Source organism: Mytilus californianus, unplaced genomic scaffold (assembly GCF_021869535.1).
Source record: "Mytilus californianus isolate M0D057914Y unplaced genomic scaffold, xbMytCali1.0.p SCAF_21, whole genome shotgun sequence".
In the NCBI taxonomy this organism is placed as follows: Eukaryota; Metazoa; Mollusca; class Bivalvia; order Mytilida; family Mytilidae; genus Mytilus; species Mytilus californianus.
The window spans coordinates 1459045-1484245 of record NW_026262670.1 but is presented as its reverse complement, the minus strand read 5'-3'; the positions used below and the strand labels follow the sequence as shown (position 1 = coordinate 1484245).

Genomic DNA, 25201 nt, shown 5'->3' with positions numbered 1-25201 from the left:
AGAATGACTCCCAGTAGAGATAGTCTGGCTATTAACATTAGAGTGACATAACAGGAATGACTCCCAGTGGAGATAGTCTGACTATTAACATAAGAGTGACACGACAGGAATGACTCCCAGTAGAGATAGTCTGGCCATTAACATTAGAGTGACATGACAGGAATGACTCCCAGTAGAGATAGTCTGACTTTTAACTTTAGAGTGACATAACCAGAATGAGTCCCGGTAGAGATAGTCTGGCTATTAACGTTAGAGTGACATAACCAGAATGACTCCGAGTAGAAGTAGTCTGACTATTAACATTAGATTGACATGACAGGAATGACTCCCAGTAGAGATAGTCTGGCTATTAATGTTAGAGTGACATATCCATGATGACTCCCAGTAAAGATAGTCTGGCTATTAACATTAGAGTGACATGACCAGAATGACTCCAAGTAAAGATAGTCTGACTATTAACATTAGAGTGACATAACCATGATGACTCCCAGTAGAGATAGTCTGGCTATTAACATTAGAGTGACATGACCAGAATGACTCCCAGTAGAGATAGTCTGACTATTAACATTAGAGTGACATAACCAGAATGACTCCCGGTAGAGATAGTCTGACTATTAACATTAGAGTGACATGACCAGAATGACTCCAAGTAGAGATAGTCTGATTATTAACATTAGAGTGACATAACCAGAATGACTCCCAGTAGAGATAGTCTGGCTATTAACATTAGAGTGACATAACAGGAATGACTCCCAGTAGAGATAGTCTGACTATTAACATAAGAGTGACATGACAGGAATGACTCACAGTAGAGATAGTCTGGCCATTAACATTAGAGTGACATGACAGGAATGACTCCCAGTAGAGATAGTCTGGCTATTAACATAAGAGTGACATAACCAGAATGACTCCAAGTAGAGATAGTCTGGCTATTAACATTAGAGTGACATGATACAAAATGGCTCCCAGTAGAGATAGTCTGACTATTAACATTAGAGTGACATGACAGGAATGACTCCCAGTAGAGATAGTCTGGCTATTAACATTAGTGTGACATAACCAGAATGACTCCCAGTAGAGATAGTCTGGCTATTAACCTTAGAGTGACATGACAGGAATGACTCCCAGTAGAGATAGTCTGGCTAGTAACATTAGAGTGACATAACCAGAATGACTCCCGGTAGAGATAGTCTGGCTATTAACGTTAGAGTGACATGATACAAAATGGCTCCCAGTAGAAGTAGTCTGACTATTAACATTAGAGTGACATGACAGGAATGACTCCCAGTAGAGATAGTCTGGCTATTAATGTTAGAGTGACATAACCAGAATGACTCCCAGTAGAGATAGTCTGACTATTAACGTTAGATTGACATGACCAGAATGACTTCCAGTAGAGATAGTCTGGCTATTAACATTAGAGTGACATGACCAGAATGACTCTCAGTAGAGATAGTCTGGCTATTAACGTTAGAGCGACATGACAGGAATGACTCCCAGTAGAGATAGTCTGGCCATTAACATTAGAGTGACATAACCAGAATGACTCCCAGTAGAGATAGTCTGACTATTAACATTAGAGTGACATGACCAAAATGACTCCCAGTAGAGATAGTCTGGCTATTAACATTAGAGTGACATAACCAGAATGACTCCCAGTAGAGATAGTCTGGCTATTAACGTTAGAGTGACATGATACAAAATGGTTCCAAGTAGACATAGTCTGACTATTAACATTAGAGTGACATGACAGGAATGACTCCCAGTAGAGATAGTCTGGCTATTAACATAAGAGTGACATAACCAGAATGCCTCCCAGTAGAGATAGTCTGACTATTAATGTTAGAGTGACATGACCAGAATGACTCCCAGTAGAGATAGTCTGGCTATTAACATTAGAGTGACATGACCAGAATGACTCCCAGTAGAGATAGTCTGGCTATTAACGTTAGAGCGGCATGACCAGAATGACTCCCAGTAGAGATAGTCTGGCTAATAACGTTAGAGTGACATGACAGGAATGACTCCCAGGAGAGATAGTCTGACTATTAACTTTAGAGTGACATAACCAGAATGAGTCCCAGTAGAGATAGTCTGGCTATTAACGTTAGAGTGACATAACCAGAATGACTCCCAGTAGAGATAGTCTGACTATTAACATTAGATTGACATGACAGGAATGACTCCCAGTAGAGATAGTCTGGCTATTAACATTAGAGTGACATAACCAGAATGACTCCCAGTAGAGATAGTCTGACTATTAACGTTAGAGTGAGATGACCATGATGACTCCCAGTAGAGATAGTCTGACTATTAACATTAGAGTGACATGACAGGAATGACTCCCAGTAGAGATAGTCTGGCTATTAACATTAGAGTGACATAACAAGAATGACTCCCAGTAGAGATAGTCTGGCTAATAACGTTAGAGTGACATGACAGGAATGACTCCCAGTAGAGATCACGGAGATAGTCTGGCTATTAACGTTAGAGTGACATAACCAGAATGACTCCCAGTAGAGATAGTCTGGCAATTAACATTAGCGTGACATGACCAAAATGACTCCCAGTAGAGATAGTCTGACTATTAACGTTAGAGTGACATGACCAGAATGACTCCCAGTAGAGATAGTCTGGCTAATGATGTTAGAGTGACATGACCAAAATGACTCCCAGTAGAGATAGTCTGACTATTAACATTAGAGTGACATGACACAAAATGACTCCCAGTAGAGATAGTCTGGCTAATAACATTTATAGAGTGACATGACCAAAATGACTCCCAGTAGAGATAGTCTGACTATTAACATTTATAGAGTGACATGACTAGAATGACTCCCAGTAGAGATAGTCTGGCTATTAACGTTAGAGTGACATGACCAGAATGACTCCCAGTAGAGATAGTCTGACTATTAACATTTATAGAGTGACATGACCAGAATGACTCCCAGTAGAGATAGTCTGACTATTAACGTTAGAGTGACATGACCAGAATGACTCCCAGTAGAGATAGTCTAACTATTAACGTTAGAGTGACATAACCAGAATGACTCCTAGTAGAGATAGTCTGGCTATTAACATTAGAGTGACATGACCAGAATGACTCCCACTAGAGATAGTCTGACTATTAACGTTAGAGTGACATGACACAAAATGACTCCCAGTAGATATAGTCTGACTAATAACATTTATAGAGTGACATGACCAGAATGACTCCTAGTAGATATAGTCTGGCTATTACATTAAAGCGACATGACCAGAATGACTCCCAGTAGAGATAGTCTGGCTAATAACATTTATAGAGTATCATGACCAGAATGACTCCCAGTAGAGATAGTCTGACTGTTAACGTTAGAGTGACATGACAAGAATGACTCCCAGTAGAGATAGTCTGGCTAATAACATTTATAGAGTGACATGACCAGAATGACTCCCAGTAGATATAGTCTGGCTATTAACGTTAGAGTGACATGACCAGAATGACTCCCAGTAGCTTGAGTAGAGATAGTCTGGCTATTAACATAAGAGTGACATGGCCAGAATGACTCCCAGTAGAGATAGTCTGGCTATTAACGTTAGAGCGACATGACCAGAATGACTCCCAGTAGAGATAGTCTGGCTATTAATGTTAGAGTGACATAACCAGAATGACTCCCAGTAGAGATAGTGTGGCCATTAACGTTAGAGTGACATGACCAGAATGACTCCCAGTAAAGATAGTCTGGCTATTAACGTTAGAGCGACATGACCAGAATGACTCCCAGTAGAGATAGTCTGGCTATTAACGTTAGAGCGACATGACCAGAATGACTCCCAGTAGAGATAGTGTGGCTATTAACATTAGAGTATCATGACCAGAATGACTCCCAGTAGAGATAGTCTGACTGTTAACGTTAGAGTGACATGACCAGAATGACTCCCAGTAGAGATAGTCTGACTGTTAACGTTAGAGTGACATGACCAGAATGACTCCCAGTAGAGATAGTCTGACTGTTAACGTTAGAGTGACATAACCAGAATGACTCCCAGTAGAGATAGTGTGGCTATTAACATTAGAGTATCATGACCAGAATGACTCCCAGTAGAGATAGTCTGGCTATTAACATTAGAGTGACATATCCATGATGACTCCCAGTAGAGATAGTCTGGCTATTAACATTAGAGTGACATGACAGGAATGACTCCCATTAGAGATAGTCTGGCTATTAACATTAGAGTGACATAACCAGAATGACTCCCAGTAGAGATAGTCTGGCTATTAACATTAGAGTGACATATCCATGATGACTCCCAGTAAAGATAGTCTGGCTATTAACATTAGAGTGACATGACCAGAATGACTCCCAGTAGAGATAGTCTGACTATTAACATTAGAGTGACATAACCATGATGACTCCCAGTAGAGATAGTCTGGCTATTAACATTAGAGTGACATGACCAGAATGACTCCCAGTAGAGATAGTCTGATTATTAACATTAGAGTGACATAACCAGAATGACTCCCAGTAGAGATAGTCTGGCTATTAACATAAGAGTGACATAACAGGAATGACTCCCAGTGGAGATAGTCTGACTATTAACATAAGAGTGACATGACAGGAATGCCTCCCAGTAGAGATAGTCTGGCCATTAACATTAGAGTGACATGACAGGAATGACTCCCAGTAGAGATAGTCTGACTATTAACTTTAGAGTGACATAACCAGAATGAGTCCCAGTAGAGATAGTCTGGCTATTAACGTTAGAGTGACATAACCAGAATGACTCCCAGTAGAGATAGTCTGACTATTAACATTAGATTGACATGACAGGAATGACTCCCAGTAGAGATAGTCTGGCTATTAACATAAGAGTGACATAACCAGAATGCCTCCCAGTAGAGATAGTCTGACTATTAATGTTAGAGTGACATGACCAGAATGACTCCCAGTAGAGATAGTCTGGCTATTAACATTAGAGTGACATGACCAGAATGACTCCCAGTAGAGATAGTCTGGCTATTAACGTTAGAGCGGCATGACCAGAATGACTCCCAGTAGAGATAATCTGGCTAATAACGTTAGAGTGACATGACAGGAATGACTCCCAGTAGAGATAGTCTGACTATTAACTTTAGAGTGACATAACCAGAATGAGTCCCAGTAGAGATAGTCTGGCTATTAACGTTAGAGTGACATAACCAGAATGACTCCCAGTAGAGATAGTCTGACTATTAACATTAGATTGACATGACAGGAATGACTCCCAGTAGAGATAGTCTGGCTATTAACATTAGAGTGACATAACCAAACCAGAATGACTCCCAGTAGAGATAGTCTGACTATTAACGTTAGAGTGAGATGACCATGATGACTCCCAGTAGAGATAGTCTGACTATTAACATTAGAGTGACATGACAGGAATGACTCCCAGTAGAGATAGTCTGGCTAGTAACATTAGAGTGACATAACAAGAATGACTCCCAGTAGAGATAGTCTGGCTAATAACGTTAGAGTGACATGACAGGAATGACTCCCAGTAGAGATCATGAAGATAGTCTGGCTATTAACGTTAGAGTGACATGACCAGAATGACTCCCAGTAGAGATAGTCTGGCAATTAACATTAGAGTGACATGACCAAAATGACTCCCAGTAGAGATAGTCTGACTATTAACGTTAGAGTGACATGACCAGAATGACTCCCAGTAGAGATAGTCTGGCTAATGATGTTAGAGTGACATGACCAAAATGACTCCCAGTAGAGATAGTCTGACTATTAACATTAGAGTGACATGACACAAAATGACTCCCAGTAGAGATAGTCTGGCTAATAACATTTATAGAGTGACATGACCAAAATGACTCCCAGTAGAGATAGTCTGACTATTAACATTTATAGAGTGACATGACTAGAATGACTCCCAGTAGAGATAGTCTGGCTATTAACGTTAGAGTGACATGACCAGAATGACTCCCAGTAGAGATAGTCTGGCTATTAACGTTAGAGTGACATGACCAGAATGACTCCCAGTAGAGATAGTCTAACTATTAACGTTAGAGTGACATAACCAGAATGACTCCCAGTAGAGATAGTCTGGCTATTAACATTAGAGTGACATGACCAAAATGACTCCCAGTAGAGATAGTCTGACTATTAACGTTAGAGTGACATGACCAGAATGACTCCCAGTAGAGATAGTCTGGCTAATGATGTTAGAGTGACATGACCAAAATGACTCCCAGTAGAGATAGTCTGACTATTAACATTAGAGTGACATGACACAAAATGACTCCCAGTAGAGATAGTCTGGCTAATAACATTTATAGAGTGACATGACCAAAATGACTCCCAGTAGAGATAGTCTGACTATTAACATTTATAGAGTGACATGACTAGAATGACTCCCAGTAGAGATAGTCTGGCTATTAACGTTAGAGTGACATGACCAGAATGACTCCCAGTAGAGATAGTCTGGCTATTAACGTTAGAGTGACATGACCAGAATGACTCCCAGTAGAGATAGTCTAACTATTAACGTTAGAGTGACATAACCAGAATGACTCCCAGTAGAGATAGTCTGGCTATTAACATTAGAGTGACATGACCAGAATGACTCCCACTAGAGATAGTCTGACTATTAACGTTAGAGTGACATGACACAAAATGACTCCCAGTAGATATAGTCTGACTAATAACATTTATAGAGTGACATGACCAGAATGACTCCTAGTAGATATAGTCTGGCTATTAACATTAAAGCGACATGACCAGAATGACTCCCAGTAGAGATAGTCTGGCTAATAACATTTATAGAGTGACATGACCAGAATGACTCCCAGTAGCATGAGTAGAGATAGTCTGGCTATTAACGTTAGAGTGACATGACCAGAATGACTCCCAGTAGAGATAGTCTGGCTATTAACGTTAGAGCGACATGACCAGAATGACTCCCAGTAGAGATAGTCTGGCTATTAATTTTAGAGTGACATAACCAGAATGACTCCCAGTAGAGATAGTGTGGCTATTAACGTTAGAGTGACATGACCAGAATGACTCCCAGTAAAGATAGTCTGGCTATTAACGTTAGAGCGACATGACCAGAATGACTCCCAGTAGAGATAGTCTGGCTATTAACGTTAGAGCGACATGACCAGAATGACTCCCAGTAGAGATAGTGTGGCTATTAACATTAGAGTATCATGACCAGAATGACTCCCAGTAGAGATAGTCTGACTGTTAACGTTAGAGTGACATGACCAGAATGACTCCCAGTAGAGATAGTCTGACTGTTAACGTTAGAGTGACATGACCAGAATGACTCCCAGTAGAGATAGTCTGACTATTAAGGTAGAGTGACAAGACCAGAATAGGGGCTCAAAAAGTTTGGAGGAATTTTTTTCCTTAAAAAATTTTGAAATAACAAAATTTTTGAAAATTTTTTTTAGGGGGATTTTCTTTTTTCTTTTTTTTTTTTTGGGGTACATTCTTATTTTATTCAAGATTTTTCAGAATTTCAAATTTTTTCAATTTTTTATGGGGGGGGGGGGGGGGGTGGGACATGTTTTGGTGGGATATTTTCCGAAAAATTTTCCATTTTTACATTGATTATTTCTGATTTATATATAAAAGCAACACATTTAGATTTTTTATTTTGGGCCCTTTTTTTCAAATTAGTCCACTTAATGGTTGGAATTGTCCAAAATTAGAATTGTTTGATTAAAATTAAATTTTTGGTGTTTTTTCTATATGCTGCATCTAACCACGTTGTTAGATTTTGGATATCAGACCATACTAGGTAAATTAAATGTCCCTTTTCAAAATTTTTAGATCTTTGACCACATTTATTTATTTCAGAAACCTATATTATGTCAAAAATTTGATCACAATCCAAATTCAGACAGTATCAAGCTTGATTATTGTCTGGCAGGTATCATCTGACCTTGACATTATTTTCATTGTTCATTGTCAATGTTAAGTTTCTTGTGTTTGGTCTATTTTTCAATTATCGTAAGCAATGGGTCAACTATATTTGGTATAGAATGGTTGTAAGGTATATATGTTTGTCTGGCAGGTATTATCTGACCTTGACGTCATTTTCATGGTTCATTGGTATATGTTAAGTTTTGTGCTTTGGTCTGTTTTTTCAAGTACTTTAAGAAATATTTCAACTATATTTGGCGTATGGAATGGTTTTAAGCTGTATATGTCTGTCTGGCAGGTATCATCTGACCTTGACCTCATTTTCATGTTTCATGGTCAATGATAAATTTTTTGTTTGTTTTGGTCTGTTTTTCAATTATCATAAACAATAGTTCAACTTTATTTTGTGTATAAAAAATTGTAAGGTGTATATGTCTGTCTGACAGCATTTATCTGACCTGAGTTTCTGTGATGTTTTTTAGTTATGCCTTTATCTTTAGACATTCAACATAAAATCAGCAGTCAGTAATTCAGGCGAGACATTTCAGCGTGTGCACTCTTGTTTTAATTTTTCCATGCTATTATGAATTATCCTAAAAACTCTTACACTGAGCTTTTTATGGAACTATGGAAGGTTTTAATAGACCCTTCTTTTTTCATTTATGACAATTATATACAAATTCAGAGAAAGTTTAACCAATATTTAGATAAATGTGATGTAAACTGAAATTCAGCTATTTTATACTTTCAGTTTGAATATCTATTTGTATTTATCTATTCAAGGACCAGTCAATTTTATTACTATAGGTAAGTGAACATAATCATGATAAAAGTCAAATTGTATTGGAATGTTTAATAATTTGGTTTATCAAATAAACTACAATGTTTCATGTGAATATTAAATTTCTAAAAGGGGAGATAATCAAGAATTAGCTGCATGGTTCATTCTAGTAAGTAGCATTACACCAGTCCAGTGCTTTTTAATTCTTTTTTTACAGGATTAACATTTTTCACTCTGCAACTTGTATACAAAAATAACATGAAGTAATTACATATTTAATTGCATTTATATTAAGAGTAAAAAACTGATAAAACATTGCAATCATTAAAATAGGAATTGTATATAACAATAGAGTTGTTAACTAAGAAATCAGCTGTATGAATGAAAGATGGGAGACAGTGATCTCAATAAGGTAGTCAATGAGTCATGGACTCATGAATATCTGTCTGGACTCATCATTTTCAAAACAGATGATTCTAAAGATGCATAAGGATCATAAAATATTGTATCAACTAAGCATGCATATAATCATATCATTTTATAGCAAATGTTTAAAAATGATAAAATTTGATGTCATTTCCTTTCTCTATTTTATCATATAGACTAAAGCAATGATTATGTAGCAATGAAATTTATTTTCACTGTTGAAATCGCCAAGGTCATAAATGACGATTCCCTGGACTCCCCTTCAAAAGTCCTTAGTCAGAATCCTAGGAGGTCTATGTCAATCAGACAGCAACCAATCAATGACGATTCCCTGGACTTGCCTTCAAAAGTCCTTAGTCAGAATCCTAGGAGGTCTATGTCAATCAGACAGCAACCAATCAATGACGATTCCCTGGACTTGTCTACAAAAGTCCTTAGTCAGAATCCTAGGAGGTCTATGTCAATCAGACAGCAACCAATCAATGACGATTCCCTGGACTTGCCTACAAAAGTCCTTAGTCAGAATCCTAGGAGGTCTATGTCAATCAGACAGCAACCAATCAATGACGATTCCCTGGACTTGCCTACAAAAGTCCTTAGTCAGAATCCTAGGAGGTCTATGTCAACCAGACAGCAACCAATCAATGACGATTCCCTGGACTTGCCTACAAAAGTCCTTAGTCAGAATCCTAGGAGGTCAATGTCAATCAGACAGCAACCAATCAATGACGATTCCCTGGACTTGCCTACAAAAGTCCTTAGTCAGAATCCTAGGAGGTATGTGTCAAACAGACAGCAACCGATCAATGAGAGATGTCAAAATGGTATTCATTGAGTCTTTATTACATGTTATTATTTCTACTTTAATACAAACATTTCTATTTCTAGATTGAACATCTATTATTGATATTTATTTATAGACCCTTGTCCACTCAATGTGATCCTCGTCCAGTCAATGTGACCCTCGTCCAGTCAATGTGACTCTCGTCCAGTCAAGATGTTACTATAGGTAAGTGTACATTATTTGTGAACTATATATATCCCTCTGATAAAACATTTATAGTGGAAAATCCCTTTATTATCAGATTTAAAAAAAAAGGTTTATACTTGATTTAAAATCGGCATCCAATGAAATTGCTTAGGGCTTTTCCAGAATTATTTGAATGGGAGTGGCATTGACTTTCTTTCAAATTTGATGTGTGGTGGTTATTTTAGACAAAGCCCTAACAATTTTATTAAGTAATCAATTAAGATTTTATGCATTTCGGTGTTAATTAAAAAGTGCATTCCTATACCACCCCCTTCTTTTCCCCCTGCTAAACAACATGGCCGACATGGCTCAAAATAGAATTTATGGGTAGAATGCAAGTTTTGTCTATTATCTTGAAAACTGCTATAGGTCGAGAAATTCTGACATGCAGAAATGTTCAGAATGTTTGTCTGGCAGGCTTTTCAGATCTTATTTTCATGGTTCATTGGTCAGAGTTAAGTTTTAGTGGTTTGGTCAGGTTCTCAGATACTATAAGCAATAGATCAGCTGTATTTTGGTTTATGATATGCTTGTAAGGTAAACATGTTTGTCTATCCGCATGGTTTATACGAACGTTATCTTATTTTCATGGTTCATTCATCAATGTTTATATTGCATGGTTATATAAAAATAAGGAGATGTGGTATGATTGTCAACATGGTCAATGAGAACTATCCGCCAAATTAAAAATAAGGAGATGTTGTATGATTTTACATATTTTACAAATCTGTGAAAATTATATAAATGCAATGTTTTTAGTATTTGTTAGTTGGTATTATCATTGATATAAAAATAAGGAGATGTAGTATAATTGCAAATGAGACAACTATCCGCCAAAGTATAAAGAGAGGTGGTATGATTGCCCATGAGAACTATCCGCCAAAGTAAAAATAAATAGATGTGGTATGATTGCCAGTGAGACGACTATTTTGCAAAGTAAAAATAAGGAGATGTGGTATGATTGCCAATGAGACAAATATTCGCCAGAGTAAAAATAAGGAGATGTGGTTTGATTGCCAATAAGAACTATCTGCCAAAGTAAAAATAAAGAGATGTGGTATGATTGCCAATAAGACAACTATCCGCCAAAGGAAAATAAGGGAGGTGTGGTATTGTTGCCAATGAAAACTATCCGCCAAAGTAAAAATAAAGAGTTGTGGTATTATTGCCAATGATACAACTATCTTCAAAAGTAATATTGAAGGTTCATTGTATGTTGATGACTTTTTAATATGTTATAGAGGCAAAAATATGAATAACATAGAAAGACAATTACAGTTATGTCTTGGAAGAATTGAAAAATGGGCCTCGGAAAATGGGTTTAAATTTTCCACTTCAAAAACGGTCGGGATGCATTTTTGTAACAAAAGGAAATTGCATCTTGATCCAGAACTCACTTTGTACGGCAACCCAATTAAAATGGTTGATGAAACCAAATTTCTTGGGTTAATTTTCAATAAAAAGTTAACCTTTCTACCCCATATCAAAATGTTAAAATCGAAATGTTTAAAAGCATTAGATATTTTAAAAGTTGTCGGCAGCACCGACTGGGGTGCTGATCGCAACATTTTACTTAATTTATATAGATCTCTAGTTAGATCTAAACTAGATTATGGCTCTATAGTGTATGGCTCTGCAAGGAAGTCCTACATACAGATTCTCGATGCTGTGCATCATCAGGGTTTGCGTCTCTGTCTTGGCGCATTTAAAACCTCACCAGTTGAGAGTCTGTATGTAGAGGCTGATGAGCACTCACTCTTTGACAGACGTTTGAAGCTTGGACTTCAATATGCTGTCAAACTAAAAGCCTACTCAGATAATCCTGCCTACAGCTGTGTTTTTAATCCAATTTATGAAGATATTTTTGCAAAACATGAAAATAAAATTCCTCCGTTAGGTATACGTTTAAAACCACATTTAGCTTCTTTAGATTTAAAATCTGTTGCTCAAGTTGAAACTTGCAAATGTCCTCCATGGGAACTTCCCAAGCCAAAAATGATATTTGATCTCCGTGAACACAATAAAAATAAAACAAATCCTCTTTTAATTCAGCAACACTATGCTGAAATCAAAGCCAATTATTCAGATTTTTCAACTGTCTATACTGATGGATCAAAAGATGGTGACAGAGTTGCATCTGCTGCTGTCTTCAGGGACAGAGCTGCAACTCTCCGTTTGCCATCTGATGCATCGATCTTTACTGCTGAAGCAGAAGCAATAATTTTGGCTTTGAAATTTATTGCTTCTTCAGATAAATCCAAATTTATTATATGTTCTGATTCACTTTCATGCTTACAAGCTATACAAAATACTAAAATTAAAAACCCAACAATTCTCAAAATTTTATATGTAATGAGGAATTTAAAAATTCTTCTTAAAGAAATATTATTTCTATGGGTGCCGAGTCATGTTGGAATCCTTGGAAACACAGCTGTAGACCTTGAGGCAAAGAATGCCCTGGGTGACCCTTTATCTAACTGTGATATACCATATACCGATTTTAAATCTAATATTAGAGAATATGTTTTTAATATATTGAAAAATGAATGGAGTAAAAAAGATGATAATAAATTACATGAAATTAAACCTAATTTAGGTAAACCTTTCAATAATGTTATGTGCAGAAAAGATCAGTGTGTTATTTCTAGATGTCGTATTGGTCATACTAGAATAACACACGAATATCTTTTAAAAAATGAAGTAGAACCACAATGTATACCTTGTAACTGCAAGTATACTATAAAACATGTTTTAATCAATTGTATTGACTTTGCTGATATTCGTAAGAAGCATTTCAATGTATAATATGTATGATTTATTTAATAATGTTCCATTTACAAATATTGTTTCATTCTTAAAAGAAGTTGGAATATATTCTAAAATATAAAAATGTTATTATATTTAAAACGATTTTAAATTTTATCACGTTATCTTAATGTTCATTTTTATTTGTAAATAATCAATTTGCTTTAATCTAGAATTTTAGTTTATTGAAGGGCCTTTTGTCTGATTTTAAGAATATGCTTTAAATTGTAAAAAATATTCGAATTAGCTCTCGCCGCGATATAGCCTTGTTGTGTTATGCGGCGTAAAGCAACCAACAATCAATCAATCAATCCAAAGTAAAAATAAGGAGATGTGGTTTGGTTGCCAATGAGAACTATCCGCCAAAGTAAAAATTAAGAAGATCTGCTATAGTAAAAATAAGGAGATGTGGTGTATTTGCCAATGAGACAACAATCTTCCAAAGTAAAAATAAGGAGATGTGATATGATTGCCAATGAGAACAATTCACCAGAGTAAAAATAAGGAGATGTGGTATGTTGCCAATGAGACAACTATCCGCCAAAGTAAAAATAAGGAGATGTGGTATACTAGTAATTGCCAATGAGACAACTATCTTCCAAAGTAAAAATAAGGAGATGTGGTATGATTGCCAATGAGAACTATACGCCAAAGTAAAAATAAGAATATCTACTGTAGTAAATATAAGGAGATGAGGTATAATTACCTATGAGACAACTATCTTCCAAAGTAAAAATAAGGAGATGTGGTATGATTGCCAATAAGAACTATCTGCCAAAGTAAAAATAAGAAGATATACTGTAGTAAAAATAAGGAGATGTGGTATAATTACCTATGGGACAACTATCTTCCAAAGTAAAAATAAGGAGATGTGGTATGATTGTCAACATGGTCAATGAGAACTATCCGCCAAATTAAAAATAATGAGATGTGGTATGATTGCCAATGAGAACTATCCGCCAAAGTAAAAATAAGAAGATCTACCGTAGTAAAAATAAGGAGATGTGGTATAATTAAGTCTCACAAACGAAGTTTGGGAAGACTTATTGTTTTTGCTCAGTTCTTATTATTATTATTATTATTCTTCTTCTTCTTCTTCCTCTTCCACCGCTTTTAAATTTGAACTTGTCCGCACCTGTTCTCCAAAACCGCTTGTCAGATTAACTTAGGGTTTCACAATATGTTAGACTAACATGTCTAGTGGTGCAATCAGGGTTTTGTTTGTGCAATGGGGTTTATAAAGGGGTACTTTGAGGGGCAAAAAGAAAAGAGGGTTTTACACTAGAACCCTATGGGATTTTGTTTTTTAAAATTTTCAAATGATTATAAATTGAAAACCGTTTGTGATAGACACAATCTTTTTAATTGAAAATGTTCTAAATGATAAAGCCCATTAAATGAAATACAGGGTTAGTCCCCAGGGGTCACACCCACCCCCTGCCATTTAAGAAAGTTCTAATACCTTGTAAGTGGTCAAGATCCCCACCCCTAAACCATATATATTTTGGTTTGTCATGCTAAGATGGTTTGAATGATATACAGGGTTAGTCCCCAGGGGTCATCCCGACCCCCTGCCATTTGAGAAAGTTCTAATATCTTGTAAATGGTCGAGATCCCCACCCCCTAAACCATATATATTCTGGTTTGTTATGATAAAGCACATCAAATGAAATACAGGGTTAGTCCCCAGGGGTCACCCCCACCCCATGCCATTTAAGAAAGTTCTAATATCTTCTAAGTGGTCAAGATCCCCACCCCTAAACCATATATATTCTGGTTTGTCATGCTAAGATGGTTTGAATGATATACAGGGTTAGTCCACAGGGGTCATCCCGACCCCCTGCCATTTGAGAAAGTTCTTATATCTTGTAAATGGTCGAGATCCCCACACCTAAACCATATATATTCTGGTTTGTCATTATAAAGCACATCAAATGAAATACAGGGTTAGTCCCCAGGGGTCACCCCCACCCCCTTGCCATTTAAGAAAGTTCTATATCTTGTAAGTGGTCAAGATCCCCACCCCTAAACCATATATATTCTGGTTTGTCATGCGAAGATGGTTTGAATGATATACAGGGTTAAAATCATCTTGGCATGACAAACCAGAATATATATGGTTTAGGGGTGGGGATCTCGACCATTTACAAGATACTAGAACATAGGGGGTGGGGGGAACCCCTGGGGACTGACCCTATACGTCATTCAAATGTTCGTTAAATGACGAACAGGAATATATATGGTTTAGGGGTGGGGATCTCAACCATTTACAAGATATTAGAACATTGGGGGTGGTAGTCCCGAGGGGTCATCCCGACCCCCTGCCATTTGAGAAAGTTCTAATATCTTGTAAATGGTTGAGATCCCCACCCCTAAACCATATACATTCCTATTTGTCATGTCTCAAACATTTGAATGACGTATACCATCAGTCCCCAGGGGTTCCCCCCACCCCCAATGTTCTAATATCTTGTAAATGATTGAGATCCCCACCCCTAAACGATATATATTCCTGTTCGTCATGTAACGAACATTTGAATGACGTATAGGGTCAGTCCCCAGGGGTTCCCCCCACCCCCTATGTTCTAGTATCTTGTAAATGGCCGAGATCCCCACCCCTAAACCATATATATTCTGGTTTGTCATGCCAAGATCATTTGAATGATATACAAGGTTGGTCCCCAGGCATCACTAATGCATATAACTTTACTGGACCAAACCAATTTTCACTGGACGTTGCCAAATGTCAGGCGACCCTGGGAATTACGAATTATGGGAGCTTCGTTTGGGAGACTTCGTAACAGCATCCTGTTACAATCATTTCTTGTTACCTATGAGACAACTATCTTCCAAAGTGAAAATAAGGAGATGTGGTATGACTGTCAACATGGTCAATGAGAACTATCCGCCAAATTAAAAATAAGGAGATGTTGTATGATTTTACATATTTTACAAATCTGTGAAAATTATATAAATGCAATGTTTTAAGTATTTGTTAGTTGGTATTATCATTGATATAAAAATAAGGAGATGTAGTATAATTGCAAATGAGACAACTATCCGCCAAAGTATAAAGAGAGGTGGTATGATTGCCCATGAGAACTATCCGCCAAAGTAAAAATAAATAGATATGGTATGATTGCCAGTGAGACAACTATTTTGCAAAGTAAAAATAAGGAGATGTGGTATGATTGCCAATAAGAATTATCTGTCAAAGTAAAAATAAAGAGATGTGGTATGATTGCCAATGAGACAACTATCCGCCAAAGGAAAAAAAAAGGAGGTGTGGTATGATTGCCAGTGAAAACTATCCGCCAGAGTCAAAATAAGGAGATGTGGTATGATTGCCAATGAGACAACTATCTCTTCTATGCGTTTCCAGGGAAATTCAATTTGCGACAGTAAAACTAAGGAGATGTGGTTTGATTGCCAATGAGAACTATCCACCAAAGTAAAAATAAGGAGATGTGGTATGATTGCCAATGAGACAACTATCGGCCAAAGTAAAAATAAAAGAGATGTGTGGTATGATTGCCAATGAGACAACTATCAGCCAAAGTAAAAATAAGGAGGTGTGGTATGATTGCCAATGAGAACTATCGTCCAAAGTAAAAATAAGGAGATGTGGTATGATTTCCAATGAGACAATGATCTCCGCTACGCGTTTCCAGGTAACTCAATTTGCGACAGTAAAACTACCACAGCTTCAAATACATTAATTACAGTTATCTCTAATCTAATCTATCTAAAATATATATATATATAAATTAGTTTTGTCAAAGTAAACAGTTTTGTCTAACCGGTTAGTCGGATAATCTTTCGACCGATTATCCTGTTAACCTGTCATTGCCTGTAGTAATGTTGATTGATAAAATCTTTGTCTACAGTAAACTTAAAATATAAAAATAATAAGATGTGGTTTGATTGCCAATGAGACAACTCTCCACCAGAGACCAAATGACATAGAAGTTAACAAAACTATATGTCACCGTACGGCTTATGACAATGAGCAAAACCCACACCGCATAGTCAGCTATTAAAGGCCCCGAAATGAAAAATGTAAAACAATTCAAAGGAGAAGACTAACAAAGGAACAGGGAGATAACACACAAACATTGATATGTTTATAAGAAGCAGGGAGATAACACAAACATAGATATGTTTATACAAGGAGACAACACACAATCATTGATATGTTTAAAAGGAACAGGGAGATAACACAAACATTGATATGTTTATAAGAAACAGGGAGATAACACAAACATTGATATGTTTATAAGAAACAGGGAGATAAAACAAACATTGATATGTTTATACAGGGAGATAACACAAACTTTGATATGTTTTAACAGGGAGATAACACACACATTGATATGTTTATAAGAAACAGGGAGATAACACACACACATTGATATGTTTATAAGAAACAGGGAGATAACACAAACATTGATATGTTTATAAGAAACAGGGAGATAACACAAACATTGATATGTTTATAAGAAACAGGGAGATAAAACAAACATTGATATGTTTATACAGGGAGATAACACAAACTTTGATATGTTTTAACAGGGAGATAACACACACATTGATATGTTTATAAGAAACAGGGAGATAACACACAAACATTGATATGTTTATAAGGAACAGGGAGATAACACACAAACATTGATATGTTTATAAGAAACAGGGAGATAACACAAACATTGATATGTTTATAAGAAACAGGGAGATAACCCACAAACATTGATGTGTTTATAGCGGGAGATAACCCACAAACATTGATATGTTTATACAGAGAGATAACACACAAACATTGATATGTTTATAAGAAACAGGGAGATAACACAAACATTGATATGTTTATAAGGAACAGGGAGATAACACAAACATTGATATGTTTATAGCGGGAGATAACCCACAAACATTGATATGTTTATAAGAAACAGGGAGATAACACAAACATTGATATGTTTTTACAGGGAGATAACACAAACATTGATATGTTTATACAGGAAGATAACACAAACATTGATATTTTTTTACAGGGAGATAACACAAACATTGATATGTTTATACAGGGAGATAACACAAACATTGATATGTTTTTACAGGGAGATAACACAAACATTGATATGTTTATAGCGGGAGATAACCCACAAACATTGATATGTTTATACAGAGAGATAACACACAAACATTGATATGTTTATAAGAAACAGGGAGATAACCCACAAACATTGATGTGTTTATAGCGGGAGATAACCCACAAACATTGATATGTTTATACAGAGAGATAACACACAAACATTGATATGTTTATAAGAAACAGGGAGATAACACAAACATTGATATGTTTATAAGGAACAGGGAGATAACACAAACATTGATATGTTTATAGCGGGAGATAACCCACAAACATTGATATGTTTATAAGAAACAGGGAGATAACACAAACATTGATATGTTTTTACAGGGAGATAACACAAACATTGATATGTTTATACAGGAAGATAACACAAACATTGATATGTTTTTACAGGGAGATAACACAAACATTGATATGTTTATAGCGGGAGATAACCCACAAACATTGATATGTTTATACAGAGAGATAACACACAAACATTGATATGTTTATAAGAAACAGGGAGATAACACAAACATAACACACAAACATTGATATGTTTATACAGGGAGATAACACAAACATTGATATGTTTTTAAAGGGAGATAACACAAACATTGATATGTTTATACAGGGAGATAACACAAACATTGATATGTTTTTACAGGGAGATAACACAAACATTGATATGTTTATAGCGGGAGATAACCCACAAACATTGATATGTTTATACAGAGAGATAACACACAAACATTGATATGTTTATAAGAAACTTTCGTAACAGTTAACTATAAAAAGAAGTACCAATGAAGTATTTTTATGTGATACATATATATTTTATCAGGCTTAAACAAGTAAATATGATTCATAGTTTTTTTTCAGACACTTTAGATGACGACACAACCTTACTTATAAATTGGGCTGACCTCAGAGGTACATTCATCAGTATTTAATTAGTATGTATCGTATAATATGTTTTTGTCTCGACTTGACGGAGACAAAAAGCGAGACATAGGTATGCTGTTGTCGGCAGCGGCGGTGTCAACAATGTATTAGTTTGTGCTTAGGTCTGGTTTATGGTGAACCATAAGTGGTAGTGCAATGATATTTGGTATGCAGTTGTATTAGCATTGGCACATTTCATTACCATGGAGATTATTTGGCCCTGCCCCCTCAGTCATGGTCTATTGACTTTAAAACTTTTGCTTAGTTTGCATGTAGTAGTTTGTGATTAGATCATTTTAAGGGGAACCACTAGTGGTAGGTCAATGATATTTGGTATGTAGTTGTATTAGCATTGGCACATCTCATTTCCATGGATATTATTTGGCTCCGCCCCCTTAGTCATGGTCTATTGACTTTGAAACTTTTGCTTAGTTTACATGTATTATTTTATGATTAGATCAGTTTAAGATGAACTGCTAATGTTAAATCAATGATATTTGGTATGCAAATTTATTGGCATTTGCAAATATCGTATCCATGGAGATTATATAGCCCCACCCCCTCATCATGGTTCATTGACTTTGAAACTTTTACATAGTTTGCAAGTTAATGTTTGTGTTTAGGTTAGTTTAAAGGGAACGACTTATAATAAGTCAATGGTATTTGGTATGCAGTTATATTAGCATTGGCACATCTCATTTCTATGGGGATTATTTAACCATGTACCTTCAGTCATGGTTCATCGACGAATATTTGCATAACTTACATGTTAAGTATTGCTATTTTAATTTCAACATTTGCATCACCATTAGTGTGGGAGGTGGTGGGTTTGAACCCTGGACAGTTCAACCAAAGACTTGAAAATTAATATTTGCTGTTTCTTCAAATGAGGTTAATCAATACAGACTGTAAGCAGTTTTCACATCTGCCATGCAGTCACTTCCTGTTTGCCGATAGTTTGAAATTATACAACACTTATTGTACAATGAAATTTTCTTTGAACTTTTCTTTGCTTCTATGGAAGGGAATGATTTTATATTTGATGAACAGCTTGATAATTTTGAGTTGTAGCGTGTTAGCAATTTTTGTTTCGGCTGTGCAGCTTCTTCCTGTTTGCCAGTAGTTTGAAATTTTACAACACTCATTGTACAAAGATAATTTTCATGAAAGTTTCTTGGCTCTTATGATTTTATGGAATGATCATTAATGCTTCAGTAAATATGTTACTTAATCAATTGCATGCAGCGAAACAGGTCTATTTGTCTTGTTTGAAGTTATGGTCTCACAGCATAGGCTAGTGCCATTTTTGAAAAGAGTTTTAGTTAAGGACTAAGCAACAAACTAAAATATGGCAATATAACACACCATTACAATATAATGTATAACCATTACAATATATCACAACATTACAATATAACACACCATTACATTATAATGTATAACCATTACAATATAACACACCATTACATTATAATGTATAACTATTACAATATAACACACCATTACATTATAATGTATAACCATTACAGTATAACACATCATTACATTATAATGTATAACCATTACAATATAACACACCATTACATTATAATGTATAACCATTACAATATAACACACCATTACATTATAATTTATAACTATTACAATATAACACACCATTACAATATAACACACCATTACATTATAATGTATAACCATTACAATATAACACACCATTACAATATAATGTATAACTATTACAGTATAACACACTATTACATTATAATGTATAACCATTACAGTATAACACACCATTACATTATAATGTATAACCATTACAATATAACACACCATTACATTATAATGTATAACTATTACAATATTACACACCATTACAATATAACACACCATAACATTATAATGTATAACTATTACAATATAACACACCATTACAATATAATGTATAACCATTACAATATAATGTATAACCATTACAATATAACACACCATTACAATATAATGTATAACTATTACAGTATAACACACCATTACATTATAATGTATAACCATTAAAATATAACACACCATTACATTATAATGTATAACTATCACAATATAGCACACCATTACATTATAATGTATAACCATTACAATATAACACACCATTTCAATATAATGTATAACTATTACAGTATAACACACCATTACAATATAATGTATAACAATCACAATATAACACACCATTGCATTATAATGTATAACCATTACAGTATAACACACCATTACATTATAATTTATAACTATTACAATATAACACACCATTACAATATAACACACCATTACATTATAATGTATAACCATTACAATATAACACACCATTACATTATAATGTATAACCATTACAATATAACACACCATTACATTATAATGTATAACCATTACAATATAACACACCATTACATTATTCTTACTTTACTTTTCATAGTTTTAAATTAGTGTGGGCCCCAACGGTCAGGGACCTTTCATTTCTGTGAGAGAATCTTTGAATTTTGGAAAACAAAGGTCCATGGCCTACAGTCCGTTACGTTAGTACTTATTTCAGGACCATTGAATTTCTTGAGGAGGGCTTTTCTCTTGAATATTGAAATGGTCCAGGACTTAACATATTTTTAAGCAAATTGTAAAACTTACTTATAGAAAGAATTTCAAGCTTCAATCCTGTAAGTACATTAAGTATATAAAGAGGGAGAGGGGTATCTGTGATCATTAGATAATTTTATTGTATAAAAATTAGGAGGTGTGGTATGATAAACAATGATACAATTATTCCTAGACCATAGGACAAAGATATAAACAATGACAGGTTGTCCAACAGCCTTCAACAATGAGCAAAACTCATGCCATATAATAATAAGGAGATGAGGTATGATTAACAATGATACAATTATTCCTAGACCATAGGACAAAGATATAAACAATGACAGGTTATCCAACAGCCTTCAACAATAAGAAAAACCAATACCATATAATCATAAGGAAGTGTGGTTAGATAAACAATGATACAATTATTTTTAGACCATAGGACAAAGATATAAACAATGACAGGTCGTCCAACAGCCTTCACCTTCAACAATGAGCAAAACCCATACCATATAACCATAAGGAAGTGTGGTTAGATAAACAATGATACAATTATTTTTAGACCAAAGGACAAAGATATAAACAATCACAGGTCGTCCAACAGCCTTCGACAAGGAGCAAAACCCATACCATATGATAATTAGGAGATGTGGTATGATTAACAATGATACAATTATTCCTAGACCATAGGACAGAGATATAAACAATTACAGGCCGTCCAACAGCCTTCAACAATGAGCAAAACCCATGCCATATGATAATAAGGAGGTGTGGTATGATTAACAATGATACCATTATTCCTAGACCATAGGACAAAGATATAAACAATTACAGGTCGTCCAATAGCCTTCAACAATGAGCAAAACCCATACCATATGATAATAAGGAGGTGTGGTTAGATAAACAATGATACAATTATTCCTAGACCATAGGACAAAGATATAAACAATTACAGGCTGTCCAACAGCCTTCAACAATGAGCAAAACCCATACCATATGATAATAAGGAGGTGTGGTTTGATTAACAATGATACAATTATTCCTAGACCATAGGACAAAGTTATAAACAATTACAGGTGGTCCAACAGCCTTCAACAATGAGCAAAACCCATACCATATGATAATAAGGAGGTGTGGTATGAATAACAATGATACAATTATTCCTAGACCATAGGACAAAGATATAAACAATTACAGGTTGTCCAACAGCCTTCAACAATGAGCAAAACCCATACCATATGATAATAAGGAGGTGTGGTATGATTAACAATGATACAATTATTACTAGACCATAGGACAAAGATATAAACAATAACAGGTCGTCCAACAGCCTTCAACAATGAGCAAAACCCATACCATATAATCATCTATAAATAGCCTTGGTATGATAAAATGTGAAACATTTCAAAAGAAAAAATCCACAGCCGAAAAAAACAATGAAGGAAAAACAAATATGGTACACAACTAACTACATCCACTACTTTATAGGTCCTGTCTGTGGACAGGCACATAAAAAATAAAAAAAACAATTGAATTTAATTTGACAGTTCTAGTTGATTATGGACAGTGTTTTGAGAAACTGTTACTTGATATTTGATATTGTTTTTCATGTGTGTCTAAAAGCTAGTAAATAAAACTTTTGAAATTCTTAGGTCTGGGAAAGTGCAATAGATGTTCTGGCGTTCGATGGAAAGAGTCACACCCTGCTTGTAGAATACATTTGTACCTCATTTAGGTATGTGATTAGATCTTAAAGGTTTTGAGTTCAGTTCATTAACTTCAAATAGAGCAGAAAAGTTGAGATAAATGACTGTTTCAATGCTATTATTATTTGAATGAAATCTAAAAATAATAGTTCAGTATTTTACATCCAATAATGATCATGTATTTTTTATTGGCAGTACCTATAATACATGTTCCTCAATGATAACTCAACATTATATATTGAACATAACTTTTCTTTTCTATTTTTAGGATATAATGGAGGATTGGAATGAGGTAAGATTTACCTAATAGTCTCCTTGTCATGTGTGGTTTTGTTCCCCATTATTGTACAATTAGATACAAGTATGTGATAATTTCAGATAAAAACTAGTAGAATACTAGGTGAACTACAAAACTACTTATTCCAAGAACACAGATCAAACAAAAAATTCAAAACTGGGACAAAGCAGGGTGCACTCAAAACATTTGACAAACTTAGGTGTGGCTAATAACTAATAGCAGAGATCATCTCAATTGTGTTCTCGTCTACACATTACATGGGTGACACTTGATCGTCTTACTACTACTCATTACATGGGTGACACTTACTCGTCTTATCTTCTACTCATAACACAGGTGACACTTGACTGTCTTCTACTCATTACATGTGTGACACTTGTCTTATCTTCTACTCATTACGAGGGTGACACTTACTTGTCTTATCTTCCACTCATAACATGGGTGACACTTATTTGTCTTATCTTCTACTCATTACACAGGTGACAGTTAATTGTCTTATCATCTACTCATTACATGGGTGACACTTGGTTGTCTTATCTTCTACTCATTACACAGGTGACAGTTAATTGTCTTAACATCTACTCATTACATGGGTGACACTTGGTTGTCTTATCTTCTACTCATTACACAGGTGACACTTAATTGTCTTATCTTCTACTCATTACTAGGGTGACACTTGATCATCTTATCTTCTACTCATAACACGGGTGACACTTACTTGTCTTATCTTCTTCTCATAAGACAGGTGACACTTAATTAATTATCTTATCTTGTACTCATTACACAGTTGACACTTGCACACATGCAGATCTCCTAGTAACTTTAATATATATCCTCTGAGGTTAGGGTGTCAATAACTTACACGGGAGTGCTATGCTTATTATCATACAATACTGAGTGGCAGTTTAGTTACACAAAAAGCATTTGAATCTGTATTGAGTAACTGATGACAAACAAAAATGCAATTTAAAGTTTTTTCAGTAAGAAATTTATCAAATATTTTTCAAATATGAGTGTATACTCTGTAAAGTTCTTTCCAGTAGTAGACTGTGTATAATTTATGTAGTACCTTCAGAATCCTTGTTTAAAATGTCAATTATGTAATTCATAGGTCTATAGTGTTATTAGAAAAAAATATTGGACAATTTTACTAAATAAAACAAATACAGAAGTTCTCTCCCCTTGACATTGTTAAGTTCATGTGAGTTGAATAAGACATACATGTATCTATTTTATGATATAAAGGCCAATTGATTCAACACATCATTTTAATCCATAAATTGTTTTTCTTGTTAGGTTACAGTCTCATTACTTTATTATAACCCACATCTACATTTATTCAGTCTACATACATTTATATAAAAATTTAAACACAAGTGAACCAACGCCTGGTAAATCTTCTGTCAGTAGATTCCATAAAGTGGATACCTCCGTTATGCAGGGTCGTTAAGATAAAAACATAAAATGTAGAAGGTCCAGTAACAACAACACTTTAAGGAATGCTTCAGTAATTTATTGAGAGCGACATGTTTCGATGGCTAGGCCACCGTCATCAGGATAGA

General features: G+C 35.2%; 2 protein-coding genes across 11 annotated transcripts in view; one reads left to right on the top strand and one right to left on the bottom strand.

The window, feature by feature from the left end:
* The window catches only part of LOC127731904 (zinc finger C2HC domain-containing protein 1A-like), a 384322-nt gene that overhangs the window by 102069 nt on the left and 257052 nt on the right, over nucleotides 1-25201 (bottom strand). The window lies entirely within an intron of this gene.
* LOC127731935 (uncharacterized) overlaps nucleotides 1-25201 on the top strand; it is a 159603-nt gene that overhangs the window by 20303 nt on the left and 114099 nt on the right. For 4 of the 10 annotated variants that reach the window (XR_007995911.1, XM_052240790.1, XM_052240792.1 and 1 more), the window contains exons 1-2: nucleotides 23222-23370; nucleotides 23610-23633. Coding sequence is in view for 9 of the 10 variants with exons in the window: in XM_052240790.1 (XP_052096750.1) it covers nucleotides 23616-23633 (18 nt within the window). In the remaining variant the exon portion in view is untranslated. Of the gene's footprint in view, nucleotides 1-8652; nucleotides 8709-10028; nucleotides 10118-18953; nucleotides 19028-22475; nucleotides 22712-22953; nucleotides 23371-23609; nucleotides 23634-25201 lie in introns of those variants that run through there. The other 6 variants (XM_052240793.1, XM_052240794.1, XM_052240791.1 and 3 more) reach the window with 4 other exon arrangements.